Source organism: Scyliorhinus canicula, chromosome 17 (assembly GCF_902713615.1).
Source record: "Scyliorhinus canicula chromosome 17, sScyCan1.1, whole genome shotgun sequence".
NCBI classification, from domain to species: domain Eukaryota; kingdom Metazoa; phylum Chordata; class Chondrichthyes; order Carcharhiniformes; family Scyliorhinidae; genus Scyliorhinus; species Scyliorhinus canicula.
Genome location: NC_052162.1, coordinates 49,516,141 through 49,539,941, shown reverse-complemented (window position 1 = coordinate 49,539,941; position 23,801 = coordinate 49,516,141). Strand labels below are relative to the sequence as shown.

The 23,801-nt window shown below is 44.5% G+C and overlaps 1 protein-coding gene across 8 annotated transcripts in view; it reads right to left on the bottom strand.

Moving 5' to 3' along the window:
• Window positions 1-23,801, bottom strand: part of dlg3 (discs, large homolog 3 (Drosophila)) — a 758,334-nt gene that overhangs the window by 151,064 nt on the left and 583,469 nt on the right. For all 8 annotated transcript variants that reach the window (XM_038776233.1, XM_038776232.1, XM_038776230.1 and 5 more), the window contains one exon: window positions 3,711-3,867. In XM_038776233.1, the coding sequence (XP_038632161.1) occupies window positions 3,711-3,867 (157 nt within the window). The remainder of the gene's footprint in view (window positions 1-3,710; window positions 3,868-23,801) is intronic.

Sequence of the window (23,801 nt, the reverse complement as noted above, 5' to 3'; positions counted from 1 at the left end):
GGAAGTTCCAGGATGTTGCCCCAGCGACATATTTCCAAATCAGAGTGGTGAGTGACTAGGATGGTAACTCCAGGTAGTGGTGTTCCTCGGTATCTGCTGCTCTTGTCCTGTTTCATCAGTGGTGGAGGGTTTGAATGTTTGTGGAAGGGAGTAATCAAGTGAGCTGCTTTGTCCTGGATGTGTTGTTGGAGCTGGCAAGTGGAGAGTATTCCATTACACTCCTGCTTGTGCCTTGTAGATGGTGGATAGGCTTTGGGGGTCAGGAGGTGAGTTACTCGCTGTAGGATTCCTAGCCTTTGACCTACCTTGATAGCCACAATATTAATATGGCTGGGTCCAGTTTCTGATCAATACTAACCCCCAGGATGTTGATTGTGGGGATTCATCGATGGTAATGCCATTGAATGTCAAGGGGCGGTGGTTTGATCCTTTCTTGAAGGAGATGGTCATTGCCTGGCACTTATGGGGCACGAATGTAAATTGCCACTTGTGAACCCAAGCCTGGATCTTGTCCGTGCTGCATTTGGACATTGACTGCTTCATTATCTGAGGAGTCGTGAATGGTGCTGAACATTGTGCAGTCATCCACAAACATCCCCACTTCTGACCTTATGATGGAACGGAGGTCATTGATGAAGCAGCTGAAGATGGTTGGGCCTAGGACACTACCATGAGGAACTCTTCAAATGAAGAGCGCAGTAGAGCATGCCAGGAGCAACATCAGGCATACCGAAAAATGAGAGGGGGGATTCTCCCGAATCAGTGCGATGGCCCGACCCCGGCGTCAAAAATGGCGCGAACCACTCTGGCGTCGGGCAATCCGAAGTAGCGGAATTCTCCACACTTCCGGGGGCTAGGCCGGCACCGGAGGGTTTGACGCTGTACCAGCCAGCGGCGAGTGCGCGAGTTAGCGCATGTGCAGAACTGCCGGCGTGGTTCCATGCATGCGCAGAACCGCCGGTGTGGTTCCGCGCATGCACAGACTGGCCGGCGTATTCTGGCGCATGCGCAGGGGGTGTCTTCTCCGCGCCGGCTATGGCGGAGCCCTACAGGGGCTGACACGGAAGGAAGAAGTGCCCCCACGGCACAGGCCCACCCACAGATTGGTGGGCCCCGATCGCGGGCCAGGCCACTGTGGGGCACCCCCTGGAGTCAGATACCCCCGCACCCTCCCGAGGACCGCACCAGCCAACACCTATCAGGTCCCTCCGTGTGGGACCATGTATAATCCATGCCGGCAGGACTGACGAAAAATGGGCGGCCGCTCAGCCCATTGGGGCCCGGAGAATTGCCGGGGGTGCCGCTCCAACAGCTCTCGACCGGCGTGGCGTGAATCCCGCCCCCGCCTGAAAATCGGCGCCGGAGAATGCAGCAGCCGGCATCGGGGCGGGATTCATGCCACCCCCCCCCGAGGATTCTCCGACTCGGCGGGGGTTGGAGAATCTCGCCTGAGGTGTCAACCTGGTGAAGCGACAGCACTTTTGTGCCAAACTGCATAAACAGCAAGTAGAAACACATATATAGTCCAGCTACATCCAGCCGTGAATGGTTGACAATTAAACATCTCACTGATGGAGGAGATCCACAAATAGCCCGATCCTTAATGATGGAGGAGTCCAGCACATATGTGCAAAAGACAATATGGAGGTATTCGCAACAATCTTCAGCCAGAAGTACCGAGTGGATGATCCATCTCGGTCTCCTCCGGAGGTCCCCAGCATCACAGATGTCAGTCTTCAGCCAGTACGATACACATCAAGAAACAGCTGAAGGCACTGGATACAGCAAAGGCTATGGGCCCTGACAAAATCCCAGCAATAGTACTGTGAAGACTTGTGCTCCAGAACTGGCCGTATCCCTAGCAAAGCTGTACAGCTTCAAAAACTGGAATCTACTGGCAATGTGGAAAATTGTCCAGGTATATCCTGTACACAAGAAACAGGACAAATCCAATCCAGTCAATTACCGGCCTATAAGTCTACTCTCCATCTTCAGCAAAGTGATGGCAGGAGTCATCAGCAGTGCTATCACGCGGCAGTTAGTCAGCAATGACCTGCTCACAGACACTTAGTTTGGGTTCCACCAGGGTCACTCAGCTCCTGACCTCATTACAGCCTTGGTTCAAACATGAACAAAAGAGCTAAATGCCAGAGATGAGATGAGAGTGACTGCCCTTGACATCAGGGCAGCATTTGACCGAGTATGGCATCAATGAGCCCTATCTAAACTGGAGGCAATGGGAATCAGGGGGGAAACTCTCCGCTGGTTGGAGTCATACCTGGCACAAAATAATTCACTTTGCAATTGTTACCTGGGTTATAAATTGAGTAAAGTTCTCTTCACATTGCCCCATTAAGCACTCTCAGGTCAAATATAGCAAGGGTTAGGCACACAGTAAAAGCATTCTGCCCATTAATGCACTTCCACCTAAATCTCAGGAAGGCACCTTCATTGCACCACTGCCATTTTCATTTTGCACGTCAACTACCTCCATGTTGTCATTAAATGAAATATTTCCTCCATGAAGCTGGGTTGATTTAAGACTAACATGTTTTATTCGGGACACTTAAAGCAGCATTCTGCCTCATCCTCCACTTGTTAGCGTGATTCTCCTAACTCATGTAACCATACCACTACTGTATGTGATGATGTGGAGATGCTCGCGTTGGACTGGGATGGGCACAGTAAGAAGTCTTACAACACCAGGATAAAGTCCAACGAGTTTGTTTAGAATCACTCTCTTTCGGAGAATAGCTCCTTCATCAGGTGAGTCACCTGAGGAAGGAGCTGCGCTCCGAAAGCTAGTGATTCTAAACAAACCTGTTGGACTTTAATCTGGTGTTGTAAGACTTCTTACTCTACTGTATGTATCATTGCTTTAATTGTGTAAAGGTACTCCCCATCATACAAAGGTGTCTCTGCATCCCTTCAATCACATAAAAATGCCTTTGTACCCACTCTGCCTCACGCTACTATACAGTTGTGTTCTCTATCATGTAATGATGCATCCGAATTTATATAAAGCGAGCTCCACCACACGAAAAGTTAGCTCCTTTTCCAACTCCTTGTGTAAAGATGCTTCCCTCATTTTGGTACTTATCCCTAGTAGAATGGGTAAGACTGGCGAGAAGAGCGTAGGATTGAAATTTCACCAGCAATTTTGTGATGCTGTGCACTGCCACATTATGGGCGGCACGGTCGCACAGTGGTTAGCACAGTTGCTTCACAGCTCCAGGGTCCCAGGTTCGATTCCCGACTTCGTCACTGTGCGGAATCTGCACGTTCTCCCCGTGTCTGCATGGGTTTCCTCCGGGCGCTCCGGTTTCCTCCCACAGTCCAAAGATGTGCGGGTTAGATGGATTGGCCATGTTAAATTGCCCTTAGTGTCCAAAAAGGTTAGGTGGGGTTACTGGGATAGAGTGGAGGCATGGGCTTAAGTAGGGTACTCTTTCCAAGGGCCGGTGCAGACTCGATGGGCCGACTAGGCTTCCTTCTGCACTGTAAATTCTATGATTCTATTATACATCAGCACTCTGCATGGCAAAACGTTGCTGATTTTCCTCTTTTCATCTTGTGAGATGCAGAATGTAGCTTATTAAGCCAGTTAGATTCAAAGTAGATCTAGCTGCAGGCATAGATGCTACACTTGATATCAATTTACAGATGCTGAGAAAATTTTCTCATCTTCAGCAAATACGCTTATCACTCACGGATAAAATCCGATCTCCTCTCCGTAGCTCTCCACTGAGGTCTGCTGGTCCGCCTGCCAGAATGAATGATACAAAAATTCCTTCGCCATCTTCTCCGCCGACAATGTTAAAGCCTAACCCTGTTGATCCTTTGTGGAGGACAATCTTTCTTGGTTCTCTGAAATAAAAATAGGAACAACATTAGAAAGACACCACTCAACCAAATTGTTGGAGAAATCCAGATCCCAGTCCCAGGAAGCTGACTCCACTCAATTCTCTGTCATTGAGATGAGTAAGACCACATAAAAAGATATTTTAAATGGTTAGGCCATGTTGAACGACTATAGAGAATTTTTGAACTGAACTAATTAAATTCTCAATTAAACTGATGAGAGGCCCAAGTTAAATGCTATACCTAAAGAGAAGGGGGGAAAAAATCAGCCCACAGGAGAGGAAGGGTGAGGGTTCATCAGTGAGTTCACTCTATACTTTGTCTAAAAGAAGAATTTACAATGCTTCTGTACCATTTGTTTAATTTAATTCTGCGAAACTAAGGAATGTCTAGTCAGAATGTCCCTTTCAGGTGGTCCTGGCTATCTGATCCAGAAACTAGTTTCACTGTACATTTACATCAAACTCTGTTGAATTCTGGAGTATCATTACCATAAACGGTTGGGAAAATCCAAAATTTAAAAGTCATCTGAACAGAATCAATTACACACCACATCGTAAACAATATTCCAACAGGGAAATCAGGAAAGCAAGAAATATAAACAGCCAGTATCATGTTCACCATAATTGTTAAAGGTACATTGTTACGGAATATTTTGTGAAAACCCAATTTATATCCATGCACCATAAAAACAAACAAATCTGAGGAAAATGTGTTACATAAATTGACAATGTAGAATTCCAAATACATAAATAAGAGGTTAAATGATAATCACAGAGTTCTACTGCTTCGTGAACATTCCCTACCCAATTGCAGCAAACTTATATTCACAGAGTTTTAACAGAGTAGAACACCCCAAAGCACTTCTGAAACGTAGGACAAAGAAACGCTTTTGCTTTCTGTAAAGTTGACATTTGATCAGCATGTCTTGGGAAACAAGGAAAATGTAGCTGAAGAGGTGCTTGTTAGTCAGTCTTTTAAAATTAAACTTGCTGAACTTACCTAGCTGAGAGACCAAAACAAATGCTATCAAGGGAAGCAACAGAGATAATACAGCCCAACCAGAGACACTAGTGTTTAGCTATGAAGACTAGGCCTTGAATAGAGATAAGGTGTTCCAACAAAGTATAAACTTGTTTTCCTGGAAAATTAACTATAATTTAATGGAAAATTACTGGAGAAAGCAAAAGAAAGGCGGACAACTATCAGCGCAGATGTTAACCATGGTTCAAACAAAAGCCAGAGAACAAAACTGCCTATGGTCTTTTGAAAGAAGCTTCAGAGGTCAAGGGTGGTGGCATGTCACCACTCACTCAGGGGGGCCGAATTTCTGTGGCAACATGCACTGTTTTGCAGGAGTTGTAGGCTGGAGCTGTGAATAATTATGGTGGAAGGTCCAACTTTCTTTCCATCACATGGCTGACCAGGAATCACCCCCATACTTACTGCCTACCTCTGGCATTTGCCAGAAGGATTTGCAGGTTGGTAGTCAACCTGTTTGGCCACATTATGAACACATCTTCTTTGGAGATCAAGTCCTTTGGTAAAACTCGAACCTGGAGCTGCTGGCTCAGAGGCAGGGGCACTACCCACTGCACACAAGAGTGCACACCACAGGAGATGGCCACTCCTGGTGATTGTATGACCACAGCTGATATTGGCCGGGATTTTCTGGCCTCGCCATGGCGGACCTACCATGTAAGATTCAGCAGCTCAGCCAAATGTCCATTGACCTTTGGGGGGACCGGTCGATCCCAGTGACAGGCAGGCTAGAAAATCCTGCCCATTATATTTGAACCAGATATATGATGAATTATTTAGTTGCTGGAAGTAAGTAACATACTTGAGCATTCTGTTGCTAGATATCAGCAAAGAGTTGCACAGCTGGGAGTAAAGTCACAAAACAGTTGTTGTTCTTTATTATTATTTTCTTTTCTCTCAATTTCTCAACCTGTTAAATCTGTAATCATTTTCTGTAACCATTTGATTTTCCTGTGCTCAGTGAAAATCTGTGCCCATGTTAAGTCTGTAATCGTGGCTACAAAGAAACTACCCCCATGAAGCAAAACAATCTTTTGGGCGAGTCAATATCAAGTCCGTAAGACCAGAGCTCAAATCACATGTTCAGTAAACCAGAGGCAGACATTGGGGGATTCTAACTTTAACAGCACCTGGTAATCTTCAGTAACCAATTGCCATTTCAAAGAAATTTTCAGTATTTGACCAGAACTCCTCAATTATTTCTCCCTTTCAAAAAAATAGCCCCTAAGCTAGTATACAGAAAGAGCTTGCTGAGTCGATTAATACAATTCCAAAATGTACTGATATTACACCCACGTTCTATATCAATATATCAATCCGATTTTAACAAGAGTCAGCTAACAGAAATCTCACATGTGCAGGCCAAAGCCAAATGTCAAATGCATGAAATTGAAAGCTACAACGCATAATGACAAAAATCAATAAATGGGTGGCACGGTGGCATAGTGATTAGTACTGCTGCCTCACGGCGCCGAGGACCCGGGTTCGATTCCGCCCCCGGGTCACTGTCCGTGTGAAATTTGCACATTCTTCCAGTGTTCTTATGTTCTTATGTCTGCGTGGGTCTCAACCCTACAGCCCAAATATGTTCAGTGTAGGTGGATAAGCTAGGCAGTACGGTAGCATTGTGGATAGCACAAATGCTTCACAGCTCCAGGGTCCCAGGTTCGAATCCCGGCTTGGATCACTGTCTGTGCGGAGTCTGCACGTTCTCCTCGTGTGTGCGTGGGTTTCCTCCGGGTGCTCCGGTTTCCTCCCACAGTCCAAAGATGTGCAGGTTAGGTGGATTGGCCATGCTAAATTGCCCTTAGGGTCCAAATTGCCCTTAATGTTGGGTGGGGTTACTGGGTTATTGGGTAGGGTGGAGGTATGGGCTTTCCAAGAGCCTCCTTCTGCACTGTAAATTCTATGTAATATGTTTCCTTGTGGTTCGTGGGTCAAAAGAACTATAAGTTGGGTGTTTCATAAAAGAATATGGAAACGGAAATCGGACAAGGAGCAGCAACAGCAAAATTAGGCACGGCGGCCAAAAGAATGGTTATGATGTAGGCTTTAGAGCAGGCTTTAGAAGATAAGAGAGCATGGTGGACAGCTTTAGAAAGACGGTTCCAAAGAAAGGTGTAGTAAAGAGACAGTAGAATTCACTGTGTCAGAAGCTTGAATAAAATAAAGATTTAAGGAGCATGCTAAATTAAAGTTTAAATTAACTTTAATGGCAGCACGTTGGCAACAGTAGATAGCATTGCTGCCTCACAGCGCCGGGTACCTAGGTATAATTCTGGATTTGGGTGACTGGGTGGTGTTTGCACTTTCTCCCTGTTTCTGCATGGGTTTCCTTCGGGTGCTCCAGTTTCCTCCCATGGTCCAAAGATGTGTAGGTTATGTGCATTGGCCATACTAAAAATTGTCCCTTAGTGAACAAAGATGTGTAGGTTAAGGGGAGTTATGGGGATGAGGTGGGTAAGTGGGTTAGGGTTCTCTTTCAGAAGGTCAGTACAGACTCGATGGGCTGAATAGCCTCCTTTTGCACTGTAGGAATTCTATGGTTCTAAAACAGAGGTCTGGATTTTGATATGAGAATTAGCTTAGCAGCAGGGTAAACAGTTATTTATCGAAGTGAAGTGGAGAACAGTAGAGTATAGAATTGTAAGTGTTAAAAATACAGAAGTGATGAGTTCAAAGTGGAGACATAAGATTGCATTTCACACTTACATGCTAAAAACCTAGCTCCTAAGGTGGGTTGTTTCGATAGAATTAGATCAAATGGGAAATAAGTTATATTTGTAGTGGGGTTAGCTCTGTACTATAGGAAAAGCAGCTGATTAGCAGTTAAGATCATAGCTAGCCAAGAACACAGAAGTTCCCCCAAAATCAGTATTGTATGCTGGAAGATGCTATTTAAAAACTCAGAAACTCAATGCTGAAACAGTAGAAAGACTTCCCAAAATTAAAGGTCCAACTCGCAAGTGGTAATTATTTTTGCTGGATTTAGCTCATAGAGTTAAACTGTATGGGATGTTGTTTTGGAACAAGGGATATTTCTCAGAGTTTAGAAATGTAGATAGATGTGGAATGGGTTTAATTCATGGATATTGTGTCGGTGTATGTTTATGTGTGCCTATGAATATGTATGTGTATGTATGTGTAGCCATTATTGTCGGTAATTGAACCTTTGTTTTGTATTGTGTTTTTACAAATCATTAAACATTCTTCTATTTGAATGATCATAGCAAGACTGGATCTTTTCTCACTGGTCTACTTTTCTTTTCTCTTGTCAGATGGTGATGAAGTCTGCCATACTTGGGAGTGGGGACGTGAGGAGCAGATTATCTACTGGGGGGGGGGGGGGGGGGGGGGGGGGGCATGGGGAGTTTGGGGGGTGGTGTGGGACGAGGGGGGACACTGTGAGATGGCTGGGACAGATAAATTACCGTGGAGGTGTGATGTGTTTGTTACCACTGTAACGGGAGACGTGAGGAGGTAGACTTAACCTGGGTGCATGAAGAAGGACATTCATCTTTCAGCCCTGTAGCCCCATCCTCTTATGGAGCTAGCTGGCACTCACTATCATGGCCACAACATTCGAGGCGGGGTTGGTGACCTTGCTTGCTGGATGTCTGGCCGATCGCGGGTAGAGGGTGTCATGCATCTGCTCGACACTATCCAAAAGTTTGCTGAGGTCCTTGACACATGGTGTTGTCATCCTGGCAGCCATCCCCCTGACTGTGCCTGGAACAAGTGCTGGGAGGCATTTAAAAGGAGCGCTCACTGATTACAAATTTTCCTGCGGTGAGTGAATCGGAGGCAAGCCGCCACAAGCGTGTGAAAAGAAAATACCTTGTTAAAGAGGCTGAATGTATGACACATTTTCCTGGCGGCATTCCCTAACAATTGCCAAGTCTTACATGGCCACTGTCTTAGCGTGGAAGGTTTTGTTTATGCCCCTTTTACCAGAATGTCAGACTCGTCACAGTGATAGGAATTTAATTGCTGAGGTTTCTGCATTCAAGTCCCACTCCAGAGACCTGAGAACATAACAAAGAACAAAGAAACGTACAGCACAGGAACAGGCCCTTCGGCCCTCCAAGCCCGCGCGGACCATGCTGCCCGTCTAAACTAAAATCTTCTACACTTCTGGGGTCCGTATCCCTCTATTCCCATCCTATTCATGTATTTATCAAGATGCCCCTTAAATGTCACGATCGTCCCTGCTTCCACCACCTCCTCTGGCAGCGTGTTCCAGGCACCCACTACCCTCTGTGTAAAATTCTTACCTCGTATATCTCTTCTATACCTTGCCGCTCGCACCTTAGACCTATGCCCCCTAGTAATTGACCCCTCTACCCGGGGAAAAAGTCTCTGACTATCCACTCTGTCTATGCCCCTCATAATTTTGTAGACCTCTATCAAGAGGCCTCTCAACCTCCTTCGTTCGAGTGAGAACAAACTAGGTTTATTCAACCTCTCCTCATAGCTAATGCCCTCCATACCAGGCAGCATCCCGGTAAATCTCTTCTGCACCCTCTCTAATTGAACACTATACTCCAAGTGTGGCCTAAGTTTCTATACAGCTCCAACATGACTTGCCAATTTTTATATTCAATCCCCTGGCCAATGAAGGCAAGCATGCCGTATGCCTTCTTGACTACCTTCCCCACCTGTGTTGCCCCTATCAGTGACCTGTGGACCTGTACATCAAGATCTCTCTGACTGTCAATACTCTTGAGCGTTCTACCATTCACTGTATATTCCCTACTAGTATTAGACCTTCCAAAATGCATTACCTCACATTTGTCCAGATTAAACTCCATCTGCCATCTCGTCGCCCAAGTCTCCAAACGATCTAAATCCTCTGACAGTCCTCATCTCTATCTGCAGTTCCACCAACCTTTGTGTCGTCCGCAAACTTACTAATCAGACCAGTTACATTTTCCTCCAAATCATTAATATGTACTAAGAACAGCAAAGGTCCCAGTACATAGAACATAGAACATAACAGCGCAGTACAGGCCCTTCGGCCCACGATGTTGCGCCGTCCTGTGAAACCCCTCTAAAGTCCCTCTACACTATTCCCTTATCGTCCATATGCCTATCCAATGACCATTTGAATGCGTATAGTGTTGCCGAGTCCACTACTGTTGCAGGCAGGGCATTCCACACCCCTACTACTCCCTGAGTAAAGAACCTACCTTTGACATCTGTCCTATATCTATCTCCCCTCAATTTAAAGCTATGTCCCCTCGTGCTGGACATCATCATCCGAGGAAAAAGGCTCTCACTGTCCACCCTATCTAATCCTCTGATCATCTTGAATGCCTCAATTAAGTCACCTCTTAACCTTCTTCTCTCTAACGAAAACAGCCTCAAGTCCTTCAGCCTTTCTTCATATGATCTTCCCTCCATACCAGGCACTGGTACTGATACCTGCGGAACACCACTAGTCACAGCCCTCTAATCAGAAAAGCACCCTTCCATTGCCATCCTCTGCCTTCTATGACCTAGCCATTTCTGTATCCATCTTGCCAGCTCACCTCTGATCTCATGTGACTTCACCTTCTGTACCAGGCTGCCATGAGGGACCTTGTCAAAGGCCTTACTGAAGTCCATATAGAAAACATCCACTGCCCTACCTGCATCAATCATCTTTGTGACCTCCTTGAAAAACTCTATCAAGTTAGTGAGGCACAACCTCCCCTTCACAAAACCGTGCTGCCTTTCGCTAATACAACGTAACGTAAGCTAACACGTCAGTGCTGAAGAAGTGCTGCACTTTGACAGGTACCGAGCGCAATTCTCCGTCTGCGGGCTCCTCTGGTCCGCCGGCAATGCACCCACGCCCGCTAGTTTCCCGACGGCATGTAGTGTCCACAATGGGAAACCCCATTGACCGACTGCACATAGAACATACAGTGCAGAAGGAGGCCATTCGGCCCACCGAGTCTGTACCAACCCACTTAAGCCCTCACATCCACCCTATCCCCGTAACCCATTAACCCCTTCTAACCTTTTTGGTCACTAAGGGCAATTTATCATGGCCAATCCACCGAACCTGCACATCATTGGACTGTGGGAGGAAACCGGAGCACCCGGAGGAAACCCACGCAGACACGGGGGGAACATGCAGACTCCGCACAGACAGCGACCCAGTGGGGAATTGAACTTGGGACCCTGGTGCTGTGAAGCCACAGTGCTATCCACTTGTGCTACCGTGCTGCCCCTGCGGGAACGGAGAATCCCGCTGCTGGCGGGGGCGCACCGTGCCGGAAAACGCGGCAGGCGGAGCTGATAATCCCACCCACCATCTTCTGCTGGAGGCATTAAACTGCCCACTCAGGAAGATGGAAAAATGTTTAATATATTTTTATTTTGCTTTGCCCGGTTTTTAAAGGAAAATCCCATGGCATTTTTCAAAGAAGAGCAGCTTTGTTCTCCCTTGGCCTGACTAACATCTATCCTTCAACCAATGCTATTAAAATTGATGTTCGTGCTGCAGTGAGGCATTTGTCACAATTCTGATGATGACTCCTACATAAAACATTATAGATGCTGACAGACCTCGTGTACAACTTCAGCATTTTATTTATCCATTTCAGATTTCTATCACAGGTTTTGCATTTTCTCTTGAACGGATGAGTTTTCAGATATTACTTCTGATGTGTTTAATTTCAATGGAACAAATCTATTTATTGCATTGAAGCAGCTTAACTGATTACAGTCACCTTTATTAAAATGGGATTCTTTTTGCAATGATGATCTTTTATTAGGGTGGCATCCTGTCTGCTTACAGTCACTGCTAACAGTCACTGCTATCAAATGGGATCTTTGCAACTTGTCTAGCTATACTTCATTACAATCAAAAATGGCAAACAAATCTATTTTACTAGATATTTGTTAGCAATTCCTGTGATTGAACTTTCAGTTGTGGTTTTGCAAATATATCTTTTTAAAGTTCTTTTCATGGGATATGGGTGTCACTGTCAGGGCCAGTATTTGCTGTCCATCCCTAATTGGCCTTGAACTGAATGGCTTGGTCGGCCGTTTCAGAGGGCAGCTAAGAGTCAGCAACATTACTGTGGGTCTGGAGTCATATACTGGCCATGCTGAGTAAGGATTCCTTTCCCTAAAAGGACATTAGTGAACCAGATGGTTCTTTACAACAATCAGTGATCGCTCCATGCTCATCCATTCCTGAAGACTAGCTTTACATTACAGATTTATGAATTGAATTTAAATTGCACCAGCTGATGTGATGGGATTTGAAGCCATTTCCCCAGAACATTGGCTGGACCTCTAGATTACGAGTCCAGTGACATTATCACTACGCCATCATCTCCCACAATCAACATTGTGAAACAAATGTATCTACTGCATTCTGGAAATAATGGGTTGCACTTAATAATACTCCTCAGCACTTCTCTAACATATCACCTTATTAGATGTGCCTAGTTGCTGTGTGATTTAAATGACTGTCATGTAGTTGAAAGCATTTTTATTCTCTGATCAGGACAATCTGAAGGATTTGGATCCAGTGCTTCCTGCAGTCGTAGTAGAAAAGACAGCCTTCCATGAGGTAGCTAACCAAGCATAAACCCTGCCACATCCCGTCTCGTCAACTCCAGAGTCTATGGCTCAGGGTAGTACAGAGCTCTGGGAGGATACCAGCTCACCTTCCATGCAAGGTTCCTTTATCTCATTATGGTGGAGCTTTTGTATAATTTGTCAGAGTGTCAGGCTCTGACTGAAAATTGGCATGCATTTCCCCAGATGCCGCTTAGCACAGTGGGCTAAACAGCTGTCTTGTAATGCAGAACAAGGCCAGCAGCGCGGGTTCAATTCCCGTACCGGCCTCCCCGAACAGGCTCCAGAATGTGGCGACTAGGGGCTTTTCACAATAACTTAATTGAAGCCTAATTGTGACAATAAGTGATTAATATTAAGATACACTACCGTGTTTTCTGACCAGAATGTGAGCTACTCTGACAAATTAAATTGGATAGCGTGGTTTACGCTGTCACTCTGGTGTGGCAGGGCCAGAGTTGGCAAGGCTAGTTCCACAGAGATCAGGGTGCCATCTCCTCCTAAAACCCCTCCCCACCACGGTATCGGGGCCTCCCCCATGGCAAACCATCGGGGGCTCTCCTCCCCACAGCACAACCACCCATAGCCACCGTGGCAGTATCACCGGTGCTCCGTCCATGCCAGATCCCCCCCCCCCCCCATCAAATGCGTGGTGCTCTCCCCCTCCCCCATAATAGCAAAACTCCTCCAAATTGGGCTTTTCAGTGGTCCTGCCCTGGCACTGCCCCGTCAGAGGTTGGCACTGCAGGTTGGCACAGACCAGCACCGGCAGGTTGGTGACCCGGCAATGCCAATCTGGCAACGGCAACTTGTGCCAGCGTGCAGTTTCAGCATGTCGCTCTCCCCGTGAGGGCTAAAGTGACCGCGGCACCCCCAGCGGGATCCCCTTGACTGTTTCCTATCTTCATAAAGCTGTTGTGAACCAGTCAGCAAAGTTTGCATATTCAGTGAGCAAGGATCATGTGATGGGTTGGCCCTTTAATCATATTCAAATTGATTTAAATGTATTTAAATGAGAACTCATTACATCACCAGTGAGGGTGGGGAAAATTAGGAAATGAAATCCCGCCGGCGAGAATCTTGTTTCTCAAATCTTGTGGAATTTTACCTCCGCATTGCTGTTCTCACTGAGGGCGAACGTGGGCGCAAAATCACACCTATATAATTTGAACAGAAGGGAGATTTTAAAAATATATAATTTAGAGTACCCAATTCTTTTTTTTCAATTAAGGGGCAATTTAGCATGGCCAATTCACCTACCCTGCACATCTTTTTGGGTTGTGGGGGTGAGACCCACGCCGACATGGGGAGAATGTGCAAACTCCTCACGGACAGTGGCCCGGGGCCGGGATCGAACCCAGGTCCTCGGCGCCGTGAGGCAGCAGTGCTAACTACTGCACCACCGTGCTGCCCTAAACACAGGAAGGTTGGAAGGGTGTAGCAGAACAAAACTGGACAGCTGGGACTGTGGGAAACATAGCCCATGGAGTGCAATATATTGCCCTTAAGAACCGAACATATACCTGTAAATTAATATAGTATTGATTCTAGTCGTACCATTTTAGAATATCACACGTTCTACATTAGTGAGCAAGTGATTCCCACAATGTTACAGTAGAAATGCTAAAATCTGCCAAACCTTCCCAGCATGTGTATGTACCATATGCACTGGTTGTTTGGATAAGCAGCATAATAGAGAATTAACAGAACCAGTTTACTGTTTAAATATTTCACAGTACTTTGTCATTTTCTTACTTATATCACCCAATCCTACATAACATTCAAGCCCCTGGATGGCTATATTTGTACCTATGAAATCTGTTTGTGCAACAGTGGGACATTATGGAGGCAGAGGACCCTTGCTGGAGACCTGAGTCTAGACCATTGTGGTGATATTCTTGCTGTGCAACTGCATCAGATTACGTCCTGTGCTTCACTAAGGGAAAGAAGCAAATCTATCATACCAAGCAGAAAGGCAGCGCTGAGTATAATACTGAGCATTGAACAATAGTTTACATAGCTGGAAGATTTTTTTTATCGGCTCCTTCCATGATGCAGCAAATAGCGAAATAAGGGTCTGGATTCTCCGTTCTGGAGTTTAAGTGCTCTGGAGAATCAGGACTAGTCTCTGCTGGCGTTGGGAGTGGGGCCCAGATGTGAGTCTCTCTCCTTAACAATGCAAATATATGCATGGTGGAGAGTTTGTCGGATTCCGTTGAAGTCCCGGTGTCAGGCCACCATTTTGAGTGGCAGACCTGACCCCAGTGTCTGGTGGCAGGCCACCGCTCCCCCCCCCCCCCCCTAAAATGCCAATCCTGACCCACCCCCACCTCTGCTGACAAGGAGGGGCATCCTCCTCCCCACCACGGGAACGAGTCACCTCCCTCAAGGCACGCCCGCATGAGGGTGACCCAACCCCAACAAAACCCTCCACTGATGCCCCAGCCAACCCCATCAGAGACTCCCATAAGAGACCCCGATCAGGGACCCACATTACAGACCTCCTCAGAGTCCATCACCCCTATCAGAAAGACCCATATTGGAGTCCCCATTTGAGACCCCTATTAGTCACACCACCAGACCACCTATCAGCCACCCCCATTAGAGACTCCCATCAGAGACACAGATCAGAAACTCCATTAGACCCCCATCGGAGACCCCCATCAGTCACCCTCATCAGTTACCCTCCTAAGACCCCCATTATAGACACCCCATAAGTAACCCACCAGTTCCCCCCAGCAGTCACCCCCATCAGAGACCCAGCAGAGACCCCATTAGACCCTCCATTACTTACCCGACATCAGAGACCTCCATCAGTCACTCTGCCTGAAAGCTGGAGCAGGCCAGGCAGTACACTGAAAGATCACTGCATTTTCACTCACCCTTTCTTAACATCTGTTGCCTCAGACAAAAGTGTTTAAAGCAGAAGCTGTTACAAGTGTCAGAGGCCAAGTACACTTGACAAGCTTTCAAATCGCCTGACTGCCTTTGAAATGCAAAACTCCCATTCAACTTCACACACTGCATTAGTCAATGATTGACAATTTTATTAATCCAGAGACATGTGCTTGGTGGATTGTTTATCTATCTTTCCCTTATCCCACATCTCAAGTAGCCTGCTTTGAGGCTAACCACAATGTTTATAAACACTCTTCTGATGATTGACACCTCCTCACCCCATCAAAAGCATCAAAGTGGTTTCTCTTTCTCTTATTCACAGCCGAAAGCACTGAAGGGTCTGTTGGAAGGGCTGCGGATGGTCGGTGGGGGTCGTTAGGGGAGGAGATTGGGTCATCTTCTTGCATGAGTGCTGTAGGGGGGGTGATCCATTACTCCCATGGTGGGGAGGGAAGATGCCCCTACTTGTTAGGGGTGGGGCAGGTTTACATTATGCGGGTAGGAGGTCTTCCAATGGAATTTGGGTTATGCACTGACCCACTGGACCCAACGCGGTGTCCACCGCCTCAGGACCATGCTTGGGAAAACTTGCAACCAAAGCCTGCCCGGTGGATATCCCGCTGTGGGGGTCAATGCGTAATTGGGGGGGGAGGGGGGATGAATGGGCTTCCACCCCTTAATCAAATTGATATGGATGCAAATCACCAACCCCCACAGATTTCATCCTTCTGCTGATGCGGGGTGGGTAGCGCGCTGAGGCCGTTAGTGGGGGATCGGAGCATTACAAACCTGTTTTTCGGAGGACAATCCATTCCCTGCCCGATCGGGAATCATCATCGCAGGGTCAGGCAATGGAGAATCCACCCCAAGTTAAAAACTAAGGACCTCTCTAAAATCTCCTTCCCCTATGTCCAAAGCTGAAATGATGTGGAGATGCCAGCGTTGGACTTGGAAAGGAGTAAGCTAGTGATTCGAAACAAACCTGTTGGACTTTAACTTGGTGTTGTAAGACTACATAGCTGTAATTTACAACACAAAAATATTTAAACCACAATCCCGAGAAAAAAGATTGTCTGTTAGTCAGTATTGAAGGAAAGTGGAATTCAAGTTTATTTAAATAGAATTAAGTGCAAAGAGCAGATATATATGTGAGTGTGTGCACGTACAGAAAATGAAATAGATAAATAGGCAGTGATTACAAAAATCTACTCCAGTAAGTGCTGCATGGATTTGGATATCGTTCAGAAAGCATTCCAACTGAAGAAGACAAACAACCACATTCATACCACTTGGGTAAGAGAAATGTTTCATAAAGCTAGTCTTCAAGAATGGATGAGCATGGAGCGATCACTAATTGTTGTAAAGAACCATCTGGTTCACTAATGTCCTTTTAGGGAAAGGAATCCTTACTCAGCGTGGCCAGTATGACTCTAGACCCACAGTAATGTTGCTGACTCTTAGCTGCCCTCTGAACCGGCCGACCAAGCCATTCAGTTCAAGGCCAATTAAGGATGGACAGCAAATACTGGCCCTGACAGTGACACCCATATCCCATGAAAAGAACTTTAAAAAGATATATTTGCAAAGCCACAACTGAAAGTTCAATCACAGGAATTGCTAATGTTAGTAGATCATCAACAAATACCTAGTAAAATAGATTTGTTTGCCATTTTTGATTGTAATGAAGTATACCTAGACAAGTTGCAAAGATTCCATTTGATAGCAGTGACTGTTAGCAGTGACTGTAAGCAGACAGGATGCCACCCTAATACAAGATCATCATTGCAAAAAGAATCCCATTTTAATATCGTTTAGAAAGCATTCCAACTGAAGTAGACAAACAACCACATTCATACCACTTGGGTAAGAGAAATATTTCATAGAGAATATCGTTAGTAGCAAGTTTGAAAAGGCTGCTTGAAAAGCAGAATACTGCGGATACTCAAAATCTAAAATAGAAACAGAGAACGCTGAAAATACTCAGCAGGTCAGACAACTGTGACTTTCACCATAAGTGTTGATATGCACAGCCAGAGTCACTGTTCACCTCTGATGTTCTCTTTCTCAATAAAAACATCACTACTTCGATTGTGGTTGCAAAATGCTTTCAGAAGAGGAATAGCCCATTCAACCCAACAGGTCCATTGAAGTGTTCAGGTTCCACACAAGTCATCTCCCATCTTTTGTCATCGAACTCCATCAATGTATTCTTCTATTCCCTTCTCCCAATTTCCAATTTCTGCTTAAACACATCTATACCATTCACCTTAACTGCTCCTGGACGTGTAATCACTATCGCAAAGGATAAAACAGCAGCCAATTCATCCACAGCAAGGTCCCATAAATGTCAATGTGATAACGACTAGGTAATCTGTTTTACTGAGGTTGGTTCAAGGATAAACATTGGCCAGGACACCAGGAAAAACTCCTGTGCTTTTCTTTGAAATTGTAACATGGAACCTTTTATGTCCACTTGCAAGGGTAGATGGTACCTCAGTTCAACATCTTATCTAAAAGACAAAGCCCCACTGGAATGTGAGTCTAGAGTGTGTCTTGAACTCAGTCACTTTTAGAGGCAAGAGTGCTACCCATTGAACCACAGAGTAACAGATTACAATTTTTAAAATCAGTGCTTCATTTACAATTCGAAAGCTTTTTTGTTAAACTAATTAATGCAAGTCTAGCCTGGAGTAAAATACTCAGCTTTCAATTGAAAAAAAAAATTTAGAGTGCGCAATTCTTTTTTTCCAATTAAGGGGCAATTTAGCGTGGCCAATCTACCTACCCTGCACATCTTTGGGTTTGTAGAGGTGAGAACCATGCGAACACGGGGAGAACGTGCAAACTTCACACGGACAGTGACCCGGGAACGGGTTCGGCCCGGATCCTCGCTGCCGATCAGGTTGCAATTTGACTATGATGTTGTGTAATGCTGCACTGGTTCCTCATTAATTTAAGTAACACATTCTGAGCAAATACGAATCAGCCTTTTCTCTTTTTTTGACTAATATTTGTTAATTTAATCTTGCATGGATATTAATATGCAGAGTAACCCTAAATTATGATGATAAATCTATTAGTGCTTTCTGTTATAAGGTTGCTTGGCGCCTCACTTAAGAGGTTTGGAGGCTTGTGTAGTTGAACATAAACTGTTTATTGGTAACCCATAACTAGGTACAGCCCTCCATGGGTGCAGTCTCCATGTTTACTTCTGTCAGACACCTCTACACACAGTCTACCATCATATGACTGTCTACATTATACTGTGGGGAGTACTGTCGTCCAATCCCACATTCTAATAATAATTTTTATTATTGTCACAAGTAGGCTTACATGAACACTGCAATAAAGTTACTGTGAACCCTTGATCTGCATGAAAATCCTTGTACTGTAACTTCCCCTTGTCCTTATCCAAATGTATTCACAATACAAGTTACTTTACTTCCATGCTACTCTTTCTCTCCCACCCCCACCCTCAGGCGTTATAAATTCAAACCGTCTGGAGGCTTGACAACCCTTTCAGATCTCATTCTTGTCACGTTTAGAGGAGTGGAACTCTCAACTGTTTTGGGCTGACTTTGTCAGTTTGGTGTTGACGTTGGAGTACTCTGTGTTTTTGGCACTTGGCTGTCTCCATTTGATTCACGTTTTGCGCTCCTTAAGAGTTGCGATTCTCTTTATCAACAACCCGTCTGCTTTGTTTGGACTCTGTGGGTTTGTTCAATTCCTTCCAGAGAAAATGTTCATTCCTAGAGTGAGCTTGAACTTTCTTTGTCCGTGGAGTCCACCATGATCTTGCTTCCATTTCAAAAATGGAACCTTAGTTTGCATTTGTTTCACAATTTTGTCCAAAAAATGGTTTACTCACTTATTTTCTAACCATCTTTCAAGCTTATGAATCTTTTCATTCAGCTGAACTACTACTCTAGTGAGACCATTTATCTTTCGTAGAATTTACAGTGCAGAAGGAGGCCATTCGGCCCATCGAGTCTGCACCAGCTCCTGGAAAGAGCACCCTACCCAAGGTTAACACCTCCACCCTATCCCCATAACCCAGTAACTCCACCCAACACTAAGGGCAATTTTGGACACTAAGGGTAATTTATCATGGCCAATCCATCTAACCTGCACACCTTTGGACTGTGGGAGGAAACCAGAGCACCCGGAGGAAACCCACGCACACACGGGGAGGATGTGCAGACTCCGCACAGCCAGTGACCCAAGCCGGAATCAAACCTGGAACCCTGGAGCTGTGAAGCAATTGTGCTATCCGTGCTGTTTCAGAGTTATCTGCAAAATCCTTATACATGCTTAACAGCATCACCTGGGCATTCAATTATTTTCAGAATCTTTCTTCCATGATCAATGTCGGCTACTTGGAAGCATTCAATCATGCGTTAGATCCTCAATCTTTAGTCTCCTTTTCTGCTTTTAAAGTCTGGATTTGCTCTACTATACTGTGCATCAGACCTTTCATATTTTTCAGATTGGGTCAACGTTCAGGAGTTTCATTTGCTTTTTTCATGATGAAATTCCAACATTTCATCAGTTTTAGTTGTTAATTCCTTTAACCAACTGTTCTGATTCAGCAGCAATTATTCTTCCCGTTGCAGGCATTTTTCACGATACTTAATAGAGGCTTCTGACAGTGAAGTTCATCCAGTTCTAATTTTTCATCAGCAAACACATATTCCATGTGAAAGTTGGTTCTCTATGTTGAACAGTTCTCCTTGCTGGAGTCTATTTCCTGTGTGCTATCCTTCAGGCTCACATTCTTTGATTTACTTCTGCTAGTTGATTCGGAGACTGTTCACGTACCTTTATGAGAACCTCTACTTTCTTTTGCACCTGTTCAATTTTTATCATGACATTTTAGGTTTTTGATTTTCACTTCAGTCATTTCATTTTTCAACAACTCAATGGCTCTCAGTACATTTGAGGCATCCAGTGCTTTTTCTTCTGGTTCCTTGAGCTTTCGCTTCAGATTTACATTTTCCAACATTATTTCTGTCTTTTCTTTCTCTGTCTGCAGCAGAGCTTTGTCCCTGTCCTTCAATTTTGTTTAACTGTTGGCCAGGTCGTTCTCTGGTGAAGTCTGAACTTATTTCAGTTCTGTAATTGTGCTACTCATGGTTTCATTATCTGCCCCGCAACTTGGAAAGTTCTGGAGCCTTTCCTTTCAATTCCTCCTCTTTTCCATTCAGCCCCTCAGTCACTTCCTTGTACCTCTTGGCTTCCTCCTGGAATATAGAAAATTGCTGAATCTTCTCTGCAAACTAGTTCTTCAGTTTGTACAGAGTTAAATTAAATTAATTTAGCATCTCCTTGTGATTTTCAGAGGGACAATTACCAATTACAATTAATTTGAGGGATCCTTGTGGTGAAAGCCCTTCGGCATATGTTGCTTTTCTTTGCAAAGTGAAGCTTTGGGCGGGGTTTTCCAGTGGTTTCTTTCACTTCCTTGCACCCTTTTTTCCCTTTTTTGAATTTTTCTTGATCTTCACTTTGCCTCGGCATTCAATCATTCTGGACAATCTCCAGCTGTCTTTTATTTCGGCACACTTTTTGCTTTCGGGATTTCCGAGCCCATCTTTCACTGCCACCATGTTGTAAGGTTATTTGGTGTCTCGCTAAGAGATTTGGAGGCTTGTTTGGTTGAACATAAACCATATATTGGTGACCCATAACTAGATATAAAATACATATCCAAGGTACAACCCAGCATAGGTACTGTCTCCATGCTGGCCTCTGCTAGACTCCTCTACATACAGTATACCATCATGTCACTCTCTATATTATACTGTGGGCAGTAATGTTTTCCAGTCCCATGAACACTTACTCTTATACTATACATTCAATGAATATTTTCCTCTTTTTATTCACACTTTTTTCAACAAAATTAGTGAAGCCAAGAACGCCTCATACTTAGCTGATGCAAGGTGTACTAGCACTCCATAAATCAGTTTTCTTGTTTAACTTCCTTCAGTACTTTATCAGACGTTCTGAGGATGTTTTAACATTTTGTTGGGTTTCAATGTAGTAGCTACAGCTGCCACAAAATGATTAGCATTTTGTGAATCTCATGATCAGAACAATTTTCACAGAAGGATTAGTATGGGTTTTTTAATTCAGTTTAAAATGCATCACTTGTGGACAAGAAAGTCTCATAGTCCTCTATCTGAACTACTGAGCCTTTGTCATAGTGTTCCACACTCTGGGCAAAATGTAAAACTCAGTGAGTGTCCCAGGACTGTTGCAGATTTAGAATTAGCAGAATTTGAAAGGTTTCTCTGAATAAAAACAACTATTGGATTTGCTTTTGACTCTGAGTACCCTGTGCCTGGGGATTCTCAAAACTAGCATCAGGTCATCAGAACTGTGGCCATCGCCATTAGCCCCGGCTCCTTCCACTGCTCATTACTTTCATGCTGTCTCATACTGTAATTTTCCCGGATTTATTTTGGCCACTTAATACACTTAAAAAGAAAGACCCATTCGTGAGCACGCTTTTGTGTGTGTCGATATCTTTGACACACAGCTAAAGATGATTTAATGCTGGTCAAAATCTCAGACCTAAAGCTGATATATTAGCAAGTCCAGTCAAGTTAGATTTTTCACAATTCATACAAATATGGCATGTTGAAATCTTGTGAAAATTAGAGCTGACCTGTTCTATAATTAGTCAAACCCTTAATAGAACAATACATTTTAAGTGTATGAAAAATCTCGCATTAATACTCTGGTATTAATTTCATTTATTTAACATAAATATCAGTGCTTTTAGACAGTGCTAGTTCTTACACAGTATGTTTCTACGCATTTGTACAAGTGAATGTATATTGTGTTTAGGGAAATTAATCAAATGAATCAAACCTTTCTTTGAAATAATATATAGCCAGTTGAATAAAAAGGTTTCAAAATCACAATACCTTTCAGAATGTACCTTCCGTTGTGCTTTCTGACATCCTTGCCGTTTCACTGTTGGATTTTGTGGAATTGTTATGGATGAAGAAACATTGACGGTGAACATGGCTACTTACTGAAACTCCTCTCTGATTCTTTTCCCTGCCTTTCTCTGCTGCTTGGATAGTATGTTATGAATGTGTTGCAGGCTCCACACATAGCAGCCTTATCCAAGCTCATGTTTAGAAAAGTGTCATGACATTTAATTGCCTCATAATTCGGTTCAACTCCAACAGCCTCTCAAAACCCAAGCTATAATAAACACTCTGCTTTAGGTAGCAACACAATGCATTTGTTATCACAAGTCTCAATGACTGGTTTCGAAGCCTGTTCAGAATATGTATTTTTTTTAAAAACCTTCCATTCAATATTTGATAATGTTGAGGTATCATGGACAAGGTTATAAAATCACTGGAGGGCAGCATGGTGGCACAGTGGTTAGCATTGCTGCCTCACGGTGCCGAGGTCCCAGGTTCGATCCCGGCTCTGGGTCACTGTCCATGTGGAGTTTGCACATTCTCCCTGTGTTTGTGTGGGTTTCGCCCCCATAACCCAAAATTGTGCAGGGTAGGTGAATTGGCCATGCTAAATTGCCCCTTAATTGGAAAAAATGAATTGGGTACACTAAATTTATTTGTAAAAATTGAAAAAAATAAACCAACTGGATCCCATAATTTTAGCAAATTAAAGTTTGAGATTATTCAAAGAACAAGAATTGAAAATGCCAACACTATGGTGTACTTCTGTTTCTAACTCCAGCGGAAGTGGAGTGTAAGGACCAGAAAAATGGGGTAAAGGCTGGAACCCCCATCCATTCCTTAGAAACCTAGAGACATTGAGGGTATGGGACAGGGTGTGTACTCGTGTGTACTCCCTATAATGAAGGCCCCCTTGATCTGAGCCAGGAAGGAGTTTGTCACCTTTTCAGATGCAGATATACCCAGGGGGAAGTGGTTTTCCAGCCTCATCAACGATGGCTGTGGGGTCCAAGTTACAGTCCTGGCCTAGATTTGAAAAGACTTGGGATAATCATCTTATGTTCATCACCAAGAGTGGCTTAATAGAGCTGGCTAGATCCTAATTAACATAACTACTGGACTGGTTCTTCAGCCAGTGGTGAGGGAACCGATAACAGGGAAAAACCTACATGACCTCGTCCTCACCTTTCGCTGATGCATGTCCATGACAGTATTAGTAGGAGTGATCACCGCACAGTCCTTGTGGAGACCATGCTAAATGGGATGGATTTCGAACAGATCTAACTTCCTCATGCAGTAGCAGAATTGTATTTTACCAGGATCTGTAATCTCATGGCTTAGTATATCCCCGACTCAACCAATACCATCAAGCCGGGGGATCAACCCTGGTTCAAGAAGAGTGCAGGAGGGCATGCCAGGAGCAGCACCAGATGTACCAAAAAATAAGGCTTGAACCTGGTGAAGCTACAACATGGGACTATT